Here is a 17,547-nt window from a genome sequence, read left to right on the forward strand (position 1 = left end):
TGTAATAGATGGAAAGTCAACAGACCACAACTATTACTCACAGTGAGAATCTATGTGTGACTTATAAAACATGCAGGAACCAATCACATCATTTCTTTCAAATGTCATCTGTAAGCAAAACGTATCAGCAGTGAGTTTACATGTAGTGCAAGCTTTTTACTGAAGGGGTGTGTTTGAATGCATGCATGTAGTCCCTAATAACTGTACCATGACACTCTGCTCCATCTCCTGGGGGGCGTTACGCAGCAGAGAGGTCAATGATGATTCTCATCCAGTAACTGATGGAACAGTTTCACTGAAACAAGACAAAAAACTCTGAATTCACTGCATGAATGTTTGACATATGACTTTGAATTATGCATACCACACAGTGATACACAATCTTTCAGAGCTTTATAATTAGTTCAACAGTTAAGGAAATTCTGATTTCTGCTTCTGCAACCTCCTCCACTTTGAGGTGCATGGGGCGCCCTCTTGTGGAAGGTCTGTGATTTGCAGCAGCTTGCTTTTAATAGCCATGTATTGAGGAACCAGCTGGAGTATCAACAGGAAAGCTAGGCTATACCCTGCTGTACATGAGGCCATTTGAAGCGAATAAGCTAACTCATCTGTTATATTGATTAAATTATCATTATGCAGGGGTGAGAATTAAAATACATAAGCACAATATCGAACCGTCCTCCCTGATTTTCTTGTCATTCAAAGTCCCATCCCCCTCACGCCGCCTCCTCCAGGTTTCCCTCCTACTTTTACGAGTAACATATGGTGCATTCAGGTGCAGTCGGAAATATGAGTGTTATAAGTGAATTTACAGGCATGTTCAGTAATTCTCTCTCTCTCTCTCCTCTCTCTCTCTCTCTCTCCTCTCTCTCTCTCTCTCTCCTCTCTCTCTCTCTCTCTCACACACACACACACACACAGGCGGGAGCCAGTGATCATTGATAGATATTAGTGATAAATAATATTACAGTATATATTATGTTACATTAAGATCCTATATTTTTATGTTGGTGTACCTCGAGCCATCAAAATGGGCTGAAAAAAAGGTTTTTGATTTGACCAGGTCTACACGTCAGTCTGATTGCACTCTATTAAGCTTATCAAGTAATAATAATAAAAAAAAAATGTTTATTGATATTCCATCCATCTTCTTCCGCTTATCCGGGTCCGGGTCGCAGGGGCAGCAGCCCCATCAGGGAAGCCCAGACACTACTCTCCCCGGCCACTTCCACCAGCTTTTCGGGGAGGATACCGAAAGACATAGTCTCGCCAACGTGTCCTGGGCCTTCCCCGTGGCCTCCTCCCAGTCGGACATGCCCGAAACACCTCCCCAGGGAGACGTCCGGGAGGCATCCTGACCAGATGCCCGTACCACCTCATATGGCTCCTCTCGATCCAGGGGAGTGGCTCTACTTTGGGCCTCTCCCTGGATGTCTGAGCTCCTGACCCTATCTCTAAGGCTGAGCCCAGCCACCCTGCGGAGAAAGATCATTTTGGCCGCTTGTATTCACAATTTTGTTCTTTCGGTCACTACCCACAGCTCATGACCATAGGTGAGGGTCGGAACGTAGATTGACCGGTAAATAGAGAGCTTTGCCTTCTGGCTCAGCTCTCTCTTCACCGCAACAGACCGGTACAGCGCCCGCATCACTGCAGACGTCACCCTGATCCGTCTATCAATCTCGCGCTCCCTTTTCCCCTCACTCGTGAACAAGACCCCGAGATACTTAAACTCCTCCGCCTGGGGCAAACACTCCCCCCTGACCCGGAGAGGGCAAATCACCCTTTTCTGACTGAGCACCATGGCCTCAGACTTGGAGGTGCTGATCCCCATCCCCACCGCTTCACACTCAGCTGCAAAGCGGCCCAGTGCGAGCTGGAGGTCACTGTTCAATGAAGCCAATAGGACCACATCATCTGCAAAGAGCAGAGACGGAATCCCAAGGCCACCGAACCGGACACCCTCTGCCACTTGGCTGCGCCTAGAAATTCTGTCCATAAAAGTTATGAACAGAACCGGTGACAAAGGGCAGCCCTGGTGGAGTCCAACCCCAACTGGGAACAAATTTGACTTACTGCTGGCAATGCGAACCAAACTCTGGCTCCGACAATACAGAGACTGAATGGCCCGCAGCAACAGGCCATCCACCCCATAGTCCCGGAGCACCCCCCAAAGGATACCTCGTGGGACACAGCCATAAGCCTTCTCCAGGTCCACAAAAACCGCATTGTTCCTCATGTATACGAGGTTCAACCAACAGCCAGGACTCTCCTCTCCAGCACCCTAGAGTAGACTTTTCTAGGGAGGCTGAGGAGTGTGATCCCCCTATAGTTAGAACACACCCTCTGGTCTGGTCCCCCTTCTTGAAAAGGGGGATCACGACACCTGTCTGCCACTCCAGAGGCACCGTCCTCGATGTCCATGCAACGTTGCAGAGGCATGTCAACCAGGACAGCCCTACAACATTCAGAGCCTTGAGGAACTCAGGGCGGCTCTCATCCACCCTTGGGGCCCTTCCGCTTCGGAGCTGTTTGACCGCCTCCGCGACCTCGGCCCCAGTGATGAGCGAGCCCACCACCAAATCCCCCGGCTCCGGTTCCTCCTCAGAATGCATGTTGGTGGAATGAGGAGATCCTCGAAGTATTCCTTCCACCGCCCGACTATACTCTCAGGGCCTGATCTACTAAGATCCCAAATAACGAGCGCTAATTTGCGCGTGCAAATAATAATTTTGCACGTGCTATTTCTGGGCATGTTGCATGTGATCTACTAAGACTGCGTGCGCAAATGATAGCGAGTGCAAAAGTGGTGCGGACCGCCCTATTGTAATGAGGATTTTGCGTGTGCTATCGGCTGTCACCATGTAGAGTTGAGAGAACAGAGTGGCCTTAAGCGATAAATGAAGTTTGAAGACATGGAGTTGGAGGTTTTAGTGGAGGAGGGAAATAAACACATCGGTGAACTCCAGCAGAGACATCTCAGCGTTAGAAACGCGATTTGGGAGGCCATCTGTGAAAAGGTGAATGCTGTGAGAAAAAACAGAAGATCTTCCGATGAAATAAACGCATCTACTCTTCTCCAAAACGCAATCAGTGTTTTGATGGAGTTTAGAGAGCGATTTGATGAGGCTTAGTCTGCCACTCTTGCTCTGGAAAAGTTAGGCGTCACTTGGATGAAGACAGTCGCCTCACTGTTCAAGGGAGCCACTTTCGGGTGAACATTTTCAATGCCTGATATCATCATCCAGCAACTGTCCCAAGATTCACCAGCTTAAATGGAACTGGGAACATGTTTGAGTCAATTCGCCCAACACACTGCTGCAAGCACGAGATGAGGAGTTACGCAGAGCTGCCTGGCGCAGCTCAGTGAGCGCTCATTCACGTTAAACTAACTAAAAACCCCTTGATGAGCACGATGGGACAGAATAGACTGAGTGGACATGTCATGTTATTTATTGAGAATGACAGATCAAAGAAATGGACATACAGTGCATCATGGACAAGTCCGCGGAGCTTAAGGCTCGTCCAGACAGTGGTGAGTAGGCCGAGTACTTCATATAGATTTTTTGTTTGTATGTGAACATGTGGGCCGCTGTGCCAATTTGACTAAACTTTATATCTGTTGATACAGTGACCTACTGTGCTCTCATTATATGAAAAAGTTAAAGTGGGTGTCAGAATGATGCGGTCGCTATCCGTGGTGCTGAACTGCTTTGAATTTGTGTTGTTTATTATTATTATTATTTTGTTATCTTGGTTTGATGACTAAAACATTTAGTAATGCTTGTAAGCCCAGCTTTGCGGGCATGTTGTAAAGCGATGTTATGATGAGCTTTACAGTGACTGCAGCCAAGTGTGCGTAACGCTGTGCCAGTTTGCACCTGCCTTTAAATATAGACGCAAATACAGCGCGTGCTATCTCATGCAGCGTCTTTTGGATCAAACCATCTACAGGGAGATGAGGAGTGGATGTTTTTGGGGGTTCTAATCGGTTCTAATATAAGGATCAAGTAGTGGACTTCTTGAAAAGAAGTTAAGGGACACTCATTTGATTGACATCAACGTGAAATATGGGGATTGTCGAGAGAAATAACAACTCGGGAGTACAGCGGGAAAATAAGTTCAAAAGCGGTAGACTCCTGCCTAAATCGGGAGTGTTGGCAGGTCTGCCAGGATAACCAGGAAGTTCAACCTGCCCCAGGAGCTGCTGATCATGTTCTACACCTCCATCATCCAGTCTGTTCTGTGCACCCCCATTACTGTCTGGTTTGGATCTGCAACCAAACTAGACAAACACAGACTGCAACGGACTATAAGGACTGCAGAAAAAATAATCGGTGTCAACCTGCCCCCATCCAGGACTTGTACCAGTCCCGGGCCAGGAAACGGGCAGGTAGTATCACCGCTGACCCCTCACACCCTGGACACAAATTCTTCAAAACTCCTCCCCTCCGGCAGGCGCTACAGATCACTGTGCGCCAAACAACCCGCCATAAGAACAGTTTCTTCCCCCAGGCTGTCACTCTGATGAACACTAAACCCATAACAGTGTCATACCTGTCAGATAAATACTCTCTGTAAATATACATGTAGACAATGCAACAATTCTCCAAGCAGAATTCCATATTTCTATTTTTTGTATTATTTAACTACTATTTTTTAAATGTAAAAACTACCTCTGCAACTCACCACTGCACTTTATCATATTATTTTAGCCTGTACATATTAGTCATGCCTATTTGTTGTCTTTTGTATTTATAGCTGATGTATTATTATTTTTTATTTTATTTTTATTTTTGTATGTCTTATTCTTATGCCTTGTACAAAGAGAGCACAGTTACCAAAGTCAAGTTCCTTGTGTGTTCAAGCATACCTGGCCAATAAGGCTGATTCTGATTCTGATTCTGATATTGTTATTATTATTATCATCATTATCATTTTTATTATTATTGTATTTTATTTTATTATTTTCGTATTTCTATCCTATTTTATTCCTTCTTTCTGTCAATATTTTGAATTTCTTACCTACTGTATTTCTGATTCTGATTATTTTTTGTTCTCCCGTACCTCACTTTTTGTATCATATTGCCCAAACATAATTCACTAAGTTACAATTTGTCTTTGTTTCAGACGTATTTTGTGAAATTTGAACTGTGCGATACAGTATTAAAATAATTTCCTCTCTTCTGTTTTGAGTAAATAAGAGCATTTAGTCGCTAGGTGGCGATATGAACCTGTTTCTCCGTGTTCTCCACCTCCCACAGAACCACGAAGAAGAAGACGCTGCAGCATGAAGGCCTCTATGATGAAGGCAGTCTATGCTCATGACAGAAGCGACAGAGCTGCTTCATGCGCCTGTAAAGGAATCAGAAGGTGTCTCATCTGTGACAAGTTGAAGGGAGGAGAAGAGTTAGAGGCGAATGAATCAAAGGTAAACGTATATGACTGAAGACTTTATTTTTAATAGAGCTCATCAGCAATGGAGAGACAAAGCTAATGCAAGTTAGCCTCACTCACCAACATGTACGGATACCCTCATGGGACATTCTGCTCCAACAGCTGTAACTGTGTCGGTTTCTTACTTTGGCGCAAAATTATGTCATTATAATGGCGTAATAACTTGCCCTTACTATAGCAGTGTGACTCACTATTATAAAACATTCCAACAAAGGAAGAGATGGGGTATTTGTCCACCATGGTCTGAATCTTGCTTTGATTGTTGGTACTCTTTCTCTGTTTGACTGTTTGACATTGCTCCCCCCGAAGTGACTGATAATGACTAATACACATTTCAGTCAGTCATTTTGCTCTTTAAAGAGTGATAATCATCAGAAATGAACAAATATATATTACTTGTATCATTTATGTAGATTACCTAACCTAACTCTTTCTCACTGAACAGATTGTCCATCATTTCCTCTACCACCCTGAGACGGGGTTTGCTGTGTGCAGAGATGTAGAGGGTACGTCTTTCCCCTTCCCTGGAGTCTTCCTGCAGGAGAACTTCATATCAGAAGAGGAGGAGAAAGAACTGATACGCACGATGGACGAGGATGTCTGGAATGAATCCCAGTCCGGTCGGAGGAAACAGGTAATGAGGAGCACATTCAGTTTCTACATGTCACCACCTGATCATCACAACAAAATCATGGCCAAATTATCAGTGTTTGGACGATTATTTGTACATAATCTGACTTGGTGATGCAAGGGAGTCCAGTTTTTGATTAAAAATGGATTCTTCTGTGTTCTCCCCCACTAGATTTGAGTCTAAGGATGTTTTTGAAACCACTTACTATACTAGCAATACATACTGATTTGGCCAAAATTCAGGATGTAGTAAGTAGTATGTGAAAAAGAGCAAAATCTGCTGTATGCCAAAACCACCCGGATGTCAACTGATTCAGGAAAATTTCACAGTCTGGCCCAATCTCAATGTCCACCCTCAAGCACTCACTGACTTTGAGGCACGTTCCAGCTAAGTCCGTGAGGGTTTAGGGCTGTCCCTCTGCCAGATCATAAGTGGTGAGGGATCTCTCACTGACTTTTGAGCCCTTTATGTCCCCTTTCCGTAAGTGGGCATTTTTGCTGACTTAGCGTAAAATAATTACCCATAGTTCATAGCATTGTGACGTGAAACACAGGATTCCCAAGGGAAGCCCATGAGCATTATAAATATGGAAAACAACTTTAATCTGTTCATCTTCACACAGATGTGTATACAGTATAATTTATATATCTATAGTTATATAGCCTATTTATATATTTTAAATGTTGTGGCTAAGCAGTCTGTACGGTAAGAGTCTGGACACATCAGTCAGTCATCCCTGAAGCGCCTTGAATTTGAGGAAGTAAAAATTGTACAATAAAGATTCCTAATTTTTTGTAAATGTTCCATCAATGTAACATTATAATTATAAATATTAATAATGTTATGATTATAACCCTACCTATGTTGTTCCAGGACTTTGGGCCAAAAGTAAACTTCAAGAAAAGGAAAGTGCGTTTAGGAGGCTTCAGTGGACTCCCTGCTTTGAGCCAAAGACTAGTTCTCCGAATGCAGCATAATCCGAGTTTAGCAGACTTCCAGCCAGTGGAGCAATGCAATTTGGATTATAATCCTCAGCGGGGCTCTGCCATCGATCCTCACCTTGACGACTCCTGGCTGTGGGGGGAACGCCTGGTCACCGTCAACATGTTATCCACCACTATGCTCACTATGTCCCTTGAACAGGGTGCAACAGAGTTGGGACTAGCAGAGGAAGTCCAAGTAGCTGTGCCTCTTCCTCGCAGATCTTTGGTGGTGTTACACCGCGAGGCGAGGCATAGATGGAAGCATGCTATTCATAGAGAGGACGTCACGAGCGCAGAGTCTGCAGCACCTACAGAGAGCTCTCTGCTGAGTTCCTACCTGGGGGCAGCAGGCAGAGCGGGGAGCTCAGCTATTGGACATTGCTTTGAGTTTCAAAGGAACTCCAATATAGAGTCAACTGATGCACCAGAGGAGGTTCAAGAGCACAAAGACATGGTTTGAGTTATGGCATTCTGACTAAGAAGAAGCTGTGACTGAGCTTTGGTTCATAGATGTCTTCCAATGTTAAGTCTAAGCCACACAGGAGCTCAGCTGGCCCCAGCTGATCTGAAGCTGAGCTGCTCAGCTGCTGCAGGAAAGAGAGGCTTCATTACTGATGCTGAAGTGAAAGTCATCCTCCTCCTGCGGTGCTGCTGCAGCTCACATGTTGTCACACACACCTTTTAAGGGACATAGCAGGGTTCTGTTTTATGATTGAGCTCATTTATAACTTATAAAGCAGCTTGTATATTACATAAAGACTCAATCAGGCTTTAAAAAAACATTTAAAGATGTTGATTAAATTAACATTTTTCTGGATACTTTCAAAATCTCCAGCCAGCTTTATGAACCATTCTCCTTCTCTGTTTGATTTTACACTGGGTCTCTGTAATGTTATGAGCCATACAATTTAATTTATTTTTCCTTTTCATTTAATTTGCACACCTTCTCTTTTTTTTCCCTTTTTTTACATTTGTATTTTACTGCACTTTATGGTTTTATTTTAATTGTACTCTATTAACAATTAATTAATAATTAATTAGATATCTCTCATTCTCACAGTTTTTGCTCCATAAAGTAACCCCCAGCTTTGTTTATTTGTTTCACTCCAGCTCTGAAGTATTAAAGTGATATTAAATTCTGTCAGGTAGACGGGGATTGAAGGTGGATGAGGGGATGGGCTAAAAATATTTCTTATATCTTATCTACGCTATGCTGTACATTTTGTTCATTTGTTAAAAAATGTGTACAAATATTGAGAAAAAGATGTATAATAAATTATATTTTTTATTCACATGGACATATTTTTTTATAAAAGACGATACAGTGATGCACCCAAGACACAAAAGGCGACTTTTACACAAAAAAAACATGAAAAGATCAACAATGTCATTAATTAAAATGCATAGAACAGAATGTACTGCTGCATATCTTTTATAAAAAATGAAATATATGAGGAAGGACTACTTTTGTATCTTTCAAGCAGAGTTGAAAAAATAATCAAAATTTGAATTTTCTCTGTTACAAAAAGTGCAGTGCCAGGGGTTGATTGAGGATCTCAGTGTTTCCAAAAAAGGCATAAAAATTGTTTGAAAATGTTTGTATTAATACTTTTATTTATGTTCTCTTGCAGTTTTTATAATCTTCATTCTACTGTCAGGTACAGTATAACAAGATAATAGGTAAACGAAGAGAGAGAGAGATAGTAGCTTACTTCCAGAGGTGACAATGGATTGTAATGGCAGTAGCAGTTTATGACATGCAATATGTTTATTTAACAATCAATGAAACTGAGAAAAACAAGACAAAGATTCAAAGCTTAAAGAATAAAAGCAGCATGGTGCAGATAAAGTACAAAGTTCAGTGTTGCTACTTTTAAATACTTTAATACCACTTGGCTCATTTTTCTGTTTAGTTTGATATTTCTCTTTTAATGATTGTAATTTGCAAAGCACTTGTGTTTCCCTTGATGCATTGGTAAAGCTAAGTTGTACCTTTCCAGATCTTTAATTTGACACAGTGCATTTCATATTTCAAACATCACATGTCTGCCAGTGTACAGCACTTTGTATCGGCCCTGTTTAAAATGCACTTGAATGAATGAAGTCTCTTAAAGAGTCCTGAACCCAGTTTGTCCAGTTGATTGACCGGACCTTTATTTGAAGGGCCCGGCCGGACATCCTTGTTTACTTGCTGAAGCTTCTGCACAACCTGTTTGTTGATCGCTCTATGAGGCTTATTAACACCCGAGTTTATTACGAGCTGGGTTGCTCTCTCAGGGGGGGTTTGAGCTCCCATCGCCAGGTAGAGATATCTGAACACGTGACAGGAGATAGAAACACAGAACGAGTATGTGAGAGGTTTTTATCAGGCGACGGTCTGAGAGGCTTTTCTACTGTAGCTCGTTAGCTTAGCTGCGTCGCCTTCAGTGTACACAGGCTTTTTGTTCCTCCTCTGGATGACGGAGTAGTTCTACTGTGAACTACAGACCAGGCGCACGAACACAGCGGCTGATCTGTGGAGAGACGTGTCAGGAATAATTTCTGGTTGTCAACCTCAGCCCCGGGCTAACCCCCGGTCGCCGACCGAATTAATGGCCGGAAATCCGAGGAGGGGCGCCGGTCTCATCGGCTTGATGAAGGACGCCTTTCAGCCCCACCAGCAGCCTCTGCAGCCTCACCAACCTGCAGTGGTCGATAAGAAAATGGTGGAGAAATGCTGGAAACTCATGGATAAGGTAATGACAGTGTTTGCACGAGGGAAAAGGGATAGAAATGGAAAGATAAGGAAATGAAAATTAACTGTTTTGTTTTTGCAAGTACTTTAAACTCATAGATGAGGCAACACCAGCCTGTGGGGTCAATACAGTCTGAAGGGAAGTGAAGTTATTTTGGTATTCAGAGTTATCAGCTGTAACAGGAAATGTCAACAGCTAGAGTCCTAAAACAACTACACCATGACTTCTATGTGGCTTCTATCTTCTCTCTGTGCCGCTGCTTCTTTCCATCTGTGCAGTGTTTGATCAGAATCTAAATGCAACACATCCTGTGTTTCAACATTTCCTCTGCACATGTCTGTGTGATCACTAATCAATGCAGGGTAACCTCATGATGCATGGACCTCAGCAGTGAAAACATCATGATACACTGATTCTGCAGAGAGTGATGAAGAAGTGAAACTGTGAGTCAAAGTGGGGGAAAGATGTTTTTAGAGCTGTTGATCTTTTTCCATTTGCTTTGCAGTCTCACTGACGCTCCCTTGAAGTGGACACTTTATGTTAGATTTCATTATATTATATGATATCCCGACCTTTGATTATTACTACTGTATTATTAATGCTGCTGTTTTTGAGCTGTCATAATGGAGAGATTATGGTTTTCTTGCTGGAGAAGGATTATTTACTTTACCTCACTTACTTAACTTTATCTTATCTTAAAGTTATCATATCAAAGTTGCATATTCAAGGTTTTCAGGCATTCACATCAGGCTTTAGGTGTGGAGCTGCATTGCAAAAAATGAAGCCCCTAAACCAGGGGTTCCCAAAGTGTGGATCGAGACCAAGCGGCAACCTCCAGTCTCAAATATGAAGCCCATGTGGAAGTGTTATAAACTGCAATTCATCGAGAATCCGCTTGAGGCTGGCTGCAGAAACAAGGGAAACCACATACACACCCATTCAAAGAAGACGGTCTTAACAGCAGAAATAAACATGTTTACAGCCTGGTTCAAAAAACGTCTTGGCTTTACGTAGCTCATTTCTCTATCAGCACACACTGTACGGGGGTGAATTTTTTCTAACATGACGGTTCAGAAGATATTAAGATTACGAGTTTTGCCCAAATACGGACATGACTGACTTGACTCCAGAATGGGAACACATAGCTGTTGGCTAAGGCTGATTTATACTTCTGCGTCTCCCCTACGCAGCAGGGGCTGACGCGGACATGAGCCCCACATACTTGTGCGTCGGTGTGTCTGTGTCGCGCAGTAATTCTCCGCCGAAATGCTAGAGGGCAGTGTGGTCTCTCTGATAGCCGGTCGCCTACATCCGGCCCGCTACAATCTCTGTTTACTTTTTCCACGGTGATTCAGAGCGTGTTATGTTAATCTACAGCTGCTACATGTTGCTGTTTATCATACAGACATGATTACATGAAGAATAGAGAGGAGGAGATGAAATACACGGCTGATGTCCGGAATCCCGGAAGTGCTGTGAATGCGGGAAAGACAAAGCCGCCGAGCGGACCAATCACGGGGCTTGCGGTCTGCGTCGGCTCTACAGGGAGTTACATTTTGGAGGAGGTGCACGTCAGCTACGTGCGTAGGCCTCTGCGTAGGTACGGGAGCTACGCGGACCTACGGCGTAGGCTACGCCGTCAGTTCGACGCAGAAGTATAAATCAGCCTTAAGAGGCTCAAACTCCGCCTCTTTACGTCACACTATGCCTGGTTGAGTTCCGCATTTCCAATATGGCTGCCGCCGCCAATTGGCTTCAAAACAGCGCTCAGGAACAGATGGGTGATGTCTCATCAACGACTGTCGCTCTGGATTTGTCTCGAGCAGAGTCTCAACCGAGGCAGACAGGCGAGAAGAAAGCAGAGAGACGAGGAGACAGGAGTTTTCACAAGAGATTAATCCAGGAGAGCTGGAGGAAGCAGAGAGACAGATATCTGATAAGACAGTACAATAACAAGAGAGCATGCCTGTGCAGCGTGCTGAGGGAAGAGGTGTCTGTGTTGCTTCATTCACACCTGCAGGATGATGGCGTGGACGTGTTAAAACTCTGTAGATGTGTTCTGACCTGTAGCTGAGTTTATAACATTAGAAGAATCATGGTTATGTACAGTGGTGGACAAAGAATATGTCTTCATTACTTAAGTCAAAGTATAGATCCTCCATGTCAAATATTACTCCAATACAAGTGAAAGTTGTTCAGTTAGATTATTACTAAAGACCTGCAGCCTGTTGCACTGGCTGTGTGTAAGTTCAAACATAGCCTAGTTTGAACGTAATTTCTGATATAGGTTGGAGTTTACACTCTACTAACGTTTTGGGCGTTGATCTGAGTAAAATCTGCTCTGTGTTTTTTTCCACGTTCAACCGAGGAGATGCATGATATACAGGTATGACTAAACCACTGAGACAAACAGAACTACACAAACACAGTTTACTGTCTTAGGATCAGATTTCAGAAAAGAGAAGGAAATTCATGAGCTGACTTCAAAGCTAAAGTAGTGAGTAACTAGAGCATTGATAGAAATGTAGTGGAGAAAAGTACAATAATTGTCTTCTGAATGTAGTGTATCCCAAAAAGTAATACTCAAGTACATTTTTTGAGTATCTGTACTTTACTTAAGTACTGTACTCAACTAAATTTACTGTCCACCACTGGTTATATATTTTGTTAAAGGTTAGACAATGAGTGATAATTTGAGTGATTGGTGAGAAGTTTTTACTGATGTGATGTGACAGTGATTGTGATTTCTTCTCCATTCTATAATCAGAATCAGAATCAGAAATACTTCATATATAGGGAAATTTGGGCATTACAGAGCTCTTATAAACAGTATGTAAGAAAGTAAAATATTAATAGAAGAAGGAATAAAATAAGATATAAATAAGAGTAAATAAAGATCAAATAAAAATAGAATACATTTAAATACAATAAGATCAAATACAATAGAATGAAATACAATAGAATAAAATAAAATACAATAAAGATCAAATAAAATAGAATACAATAAAGATCAAATAAAATAAAATAATAAAGTATATACAGAAGCACAGAATAGTTAATTAGCTATTTACAGAAGCGCTGGGAATTAAATATGACTGATCCTGCTTTTTAAACTTTATAATTCTGAACTCTGTAAACTCAACCTCTGGGAAACACAATCAGTTTTATTTTGGGGTTATAAAAGTTTTTATAAAGTTTTTATAACTGCGTATTGTAAAGCAAAGCAAAGATTAAAGTCCAGAGTCTGTCACTCCCAGATCTGCACAATAACATAAAGACACTCTCTTCCTGTTTTTACTGAGTTTGAAGGAAGTCACAGATGAATGTAGAATCTTCTCACTTTCTCAGATCTTTCTGTTTACATGTGGACTCCTCTGAACCTCACGCATTAACTGACAATAACCCTTCAGCTTTGATCTCTTTGAAGGAACTTTTAGCAACTTAAACATTTGAAATGAACACATAAATGTTATCATAAGACGTAGAAATACTGTGACAAAGAAGATCAAATCAGTCCCAACTTGAAGGCTTTGTGGAGGATTAGGAGTGATGGTTCGGATCCAAAACTCTCCCATATTTCAGGACAGTTTGCGTATTTGTTCCAACGTCATGTCCAGATCATGATCTCAAATAGTTCTGGTGATCTTTGAACCTTTAAAGCTATCACCGGTCAAACACAATCCAAATTTGCTGACAGCGGGAGATTCTCATGAAAATTTCAAACCCAAGATTGAGCTCCTAAAGGGATTATCCATTCTCCAAACGACCCTGCAGCATTTAATCTTAGTCTAACATTTCCAGCCCCAGCAGTAATAGTAGACATGTCCTAGAGGATGACCCCCCCAGCATATTTTAATGGATCAGTATGAGCTTAAATAAAGCAGATCAAAATGAGATCCTGGGCTGGATCTGTGTGTCCACCCTCTGGACGAGCACACGGATCCCTCAGGCATGCCAGTGGTATCTACTGTGACTCATTTTCTCTTATCAAGGTAAACACGTCATTCCTGCAGGGCTGTGTAAGGCTGTTAGACCATACAAGCTGCTGATGAGCTCAATAAAATATAAACACATATTTATTACCTCTAAAGCCATTACCTCTATATATAACTATCATTATGTGGTCAAATATTGATTGTGGCCTACATGATTCAAGCATCATTGAATAGTAAGTGTCCAAATTCATGAGGAGTTCTTCAACAGGAGGAACTTTACCCCGGAACTACGTGCGTCTCGACAAGTGGACCAGGGGTCTAAATTTAGTTCAGGGTACATAATCTCCCCCTCTAAAAAGCCCCTGCTAGGGGGGTAGTACTTTTCAAAGGCCCCGGAGCTTTCGGGGGGCAGGGCCTGCAATGCTGAACGTGTCGATCGGTAGATTAATCGCAGTGATTTTATTCCGCCCGCTGTCCACAATAACATCACACACATCTATGATTCACTTGATTTCTCTTTCTTTCATTAGTTTTTATTTGTTCTATCTTTTTTGTATCTGTGTGTACTTTTCAAAAGAAGAAGCTGTGATTCTCTTGATTTAGCAGCTTGTAACAGTAGTCTTCTCTAAACCCACTGTGAATGCATCTCTCCAGGTGTTATGGTTTTAAAAGTGACCCTGCAAACTGGAGACCTTAAGCTGAACATGTCAGTGTTTGTGGAGTTTACACAGCTGTTGAAGCACAGAGGGAGTTCCTGGGAATGCAAACTAGTTTAGTTTTTATTAAGATTTTAAAATAACCTCATCAGATATTTAATGATCGTCTAAAGATGTTATGAGGGATGCATCCGGCTGAGAGTCTCCAGTTAACAGGGGTTGCTGTTTAAACCAAAACACCGGTTGATCTCTGCCACGGCTTCTCAAGTTAAAAAGGATTTTAAAGCCGTTTTGAAACGTCTTTGCTACTCGCGCTTATCTCCTCTCACATGTTGATTCAGTGAATCCATCTGTGATGAAATATAGCACCATCTGAAACAGCGCCAGCTGAGTCTCTTCATGCTAACAGGCTAACTGTTGTGTTGCTCATAATGATACCTGCCTGTCCGTCTGCTTCTATGGTGTCATCTGTGATGAATGGCCTTCATCTTTGATTTACTGCCCTCTACTGGTCAGGTGGTGCAGTGCATTTACTTTTTTTTTTTTCTCCATACGTCACTGGCCTGATTTACACAATCTACCTGGGACTTCAGCCCGCGGTCGAAACGCAGACAACATTGGGGGCACAGGAACCTTTTAGTTCAGGGGAAAGTAGTTCTGGGGGCTGAAAGACCTCGGAACTTTTGGTCGAAATGCACCTATGATGGATGAAGTACTACAGTGGCTTCATCCCAATCTCCACCAGGACCAGAACATCCTGAAAGTGTCTGAAAATTGTCAGGAGTTCACATGAGGAGGGAACGACCAGCCCTGAGTTTTGTAGGTGCTATAGGTAGGTGTGAGGGTCATGGTGGTCCCACTATGCATCAGGGTTCTGATGCAGACATGTTTTAACCATAGATGGTATAAATAATGGACGTAGTATCCGTGACGTCACCCATCTGTTCCTGAGTGCGTTGGCGGGAGCCATATTGGAAATGCAGAACTCAACCAAACTTAGTGTGAGGTAAAGAGGTGGGGTTTGAGCCTCCTAGCCATCAGCTATGTGTTCCCGAAAGAAATTTGGATTCCCAATGAATTGCAGTTTATAACACTTCCACAGGGGCTTCATATTTTGAGACCGGAGGTTGCCGCTTGGTTTCAAGTTGTTGCAGACTCTCCCAGGGTCTGGCACTGGCTCTAAAACCATGTGAGCAGATAAAGAACCTGGGTGTGATCTTTGACTCACACCTCAGTTTTGAGCCACACATTAGAGAAATAACAAAAAAGGCTTTTTATCACCTAAAAAACATTTCCAAAGTACGTCAGTTTCTCTCTCAAGCCAATGCAGAGACACTAGTTCATGCTTTTATAACCTGTAGAATTGATTATTTTAATGCTCTTCTTTCTGGTCTCCCCAAAACTAACCCTCTTAATTTATTCTATTTTAAGTTGTTTTTCTTGTACAGCACTTTGTGTTACAATGTCATTGTATGAAAAGCGCTTTATAAATAAAGTCTGATTGATTAATTGATTGATAGTGTAGTAGGTGAAGCCTGAAATCTGGATGTCCTGCTCTCTACTGGAAGTAAACAAAGCGAGCGTATGTAGAGTAAGAAGGAAAATCACTAGAAAGTTTCTCTGTGGGTGGAAACATCTGGCCTCAGGCTGATGTGGCTAATTGTTGCATGTTTGACGTGTTGTTTGAATTTCAGCTCCATAGGATTTACACTCAGGACTTTCAGGACTCTGGATGATTGCTCAATTTTATAAACAGTGAAAAACACAAACAGCCCTCTCTGGAGGTGTTTCTTCTAACTCAACACTTTCTGAAGTCACAACAATGTTTCCCATTCCTCTTCCACACCGTTTGGAGCCCTCATGGACTCTCAAGCAAGACACGTCTGAGATCAGCACAGTGCCAGGGTGGAGATTAGGGCTGGGCCATAGTCACGTCCATATTGCAGTGAATTGTGGGTAATTAAATCCATAAAGCCTTTGGACTATAGAAGCTAGCAGAAAGTCTGCCTCAGTCCTCTCGCAGGCCGGATGAATTGTGGGTTTGGAAAGCCCTCACCACTTGCAGACTTTGTGGGCACGTTCCCAGGAAGTCTGCAGGAGAGCCGATGTCCAGATATTTGGATTAAGTTTTATTTACTGTACTCGGCTGTGTTTTCCACCACAGTCTTTTGGTGTTGCTTTTGCTCTGCTCTGCACGTGGCTGACTGCACATGAGTGAGAAACTAAGAGTGTGTTAATGTGAGAAAGGAGGTTCTGAGAGCCAGGGTAGTAAATGTGCTTGAGCTCAGACAGCAACAAAGAAAGATGCTCTCTTTTCTTTTTTAAACACAAATAGAGGAGCTTACACGACCAGCTGATGGAAATGTTCATTAACTCTGAGAGTAAGCTGAAGACAAGCCAAAATACATCTTGGCTGTCGTTTGGTTCAAGCTGTCTGTTTGTAGCTGAAGATGGTTTATGAAGAAAAGAAGTCTCACTCTGTAAGACCAGTTTACAATCACACATCTTTGTAGACCTTAGAAGACAATAATGTCCAAAACACATCAATAATCAAAGGTGATCAAGTCTGTAGCAAGTGGCAACCTCCGGTCTCAAAATATGAAGCCCATGCGGTAGTGCTAAAAACTGCAGGCTGCAGAAACACCAGAAACCACATACACACCCATTAAAAAAAGACGATCTTTAAAGCAGAAATAAACATGTTTACAGCCTGGTACAAAAATCAGTTTAGCTCTCAGTAGCTCATTTCTGTACGTGGGTGAATTTATTTATAACTCGTTATTTTCGAAGATTTTAAACTTACGAGTTTTGGCCAAATAAGGACATGGCTGACTTGATTGACAGGCGGAAACACTGTAGCTGTTGGCTGGGAGGCTCAAACCTCGCCTCTTTACCTCACACTAAGTTAGGTTGAGTTCAGCATTTCCAATATGGCTCCGGCCGACAATAGGTGTTAAAACAGCGCTCGGGAACAGATGGGTGACGTCACAGATACTAGGTCCTTTTTTTTTTATAAAGTCTATGGTCTGTAGTCCATCTCCGATCCGGATCTGGCATCTGATAGGTTTCTATTCTAGTCAATGCGTTAACCTCAACTGGATCCGCTCCGTTATGTTCTGGCCGCGTCTCTGATTTGGTCGGAACGCAACA

The 17,547-nt window shown here is 42.5% G+C and overlaps 2 protein-coding genes across 2 annotated transcripts in view; both read left to right on the top strand.

The window, feature by feature from the left end:
- Positions 1–5,248: 5,248 nt before the first annotated feature.
- alkbh4 (alkB homolog 4, lysine demthylase) lies at positions 5,249–8,363 on the top strand. Its single transcript, XM_034683397.1, is given in 5 exon segments — positions 5,249–5,431; positions 5,903–6,091; positions 6,962–7,352; positions 7,355–7,414; positions 7,417–8,363. Coding segments are annotated over 5 exon segments (846 nt in total). The 5' UTR covers positions 5,249–5,290; the 3' UTR covers positions 7,482–8,363.
- A 608-nt stretch (positions 8,364–8,971) lies between these two features.
- Positions 8,972–17,547, top strand: part of LOC117812546 (E3 ubiquitin-protein ligase CBL-like) — a 28,582-nt gene continuing 20,006 nt past the window's right edge. The window contains exon 1 of the mRNA XM_034683395.1: positions 8,972–9,806. Coding sequence (XP_034539286.1) covers positions 9,663–9,806 — 144 coding nt within the window. The 5' untranslated portion in view covers positions 8,972–9,662. The remainder of the gene's footprint in view (positions 9,807–17,547) is intronic.

Source organism: Notolabrus celidotus, chromosome 5, assembly GCF_009762535.1.
Source record: "Notolabrus celidotus isolate fNotCel1 chromosome 5, fNotCel1.pri, whole genome shotgun sequence".
Classification (NCBI taxonomy): Eukaryota; Metazoa; Chordata; class Actinopteri; order Labriformes; family Labridae; genus Notolabrus; species Notolabrus celidotus.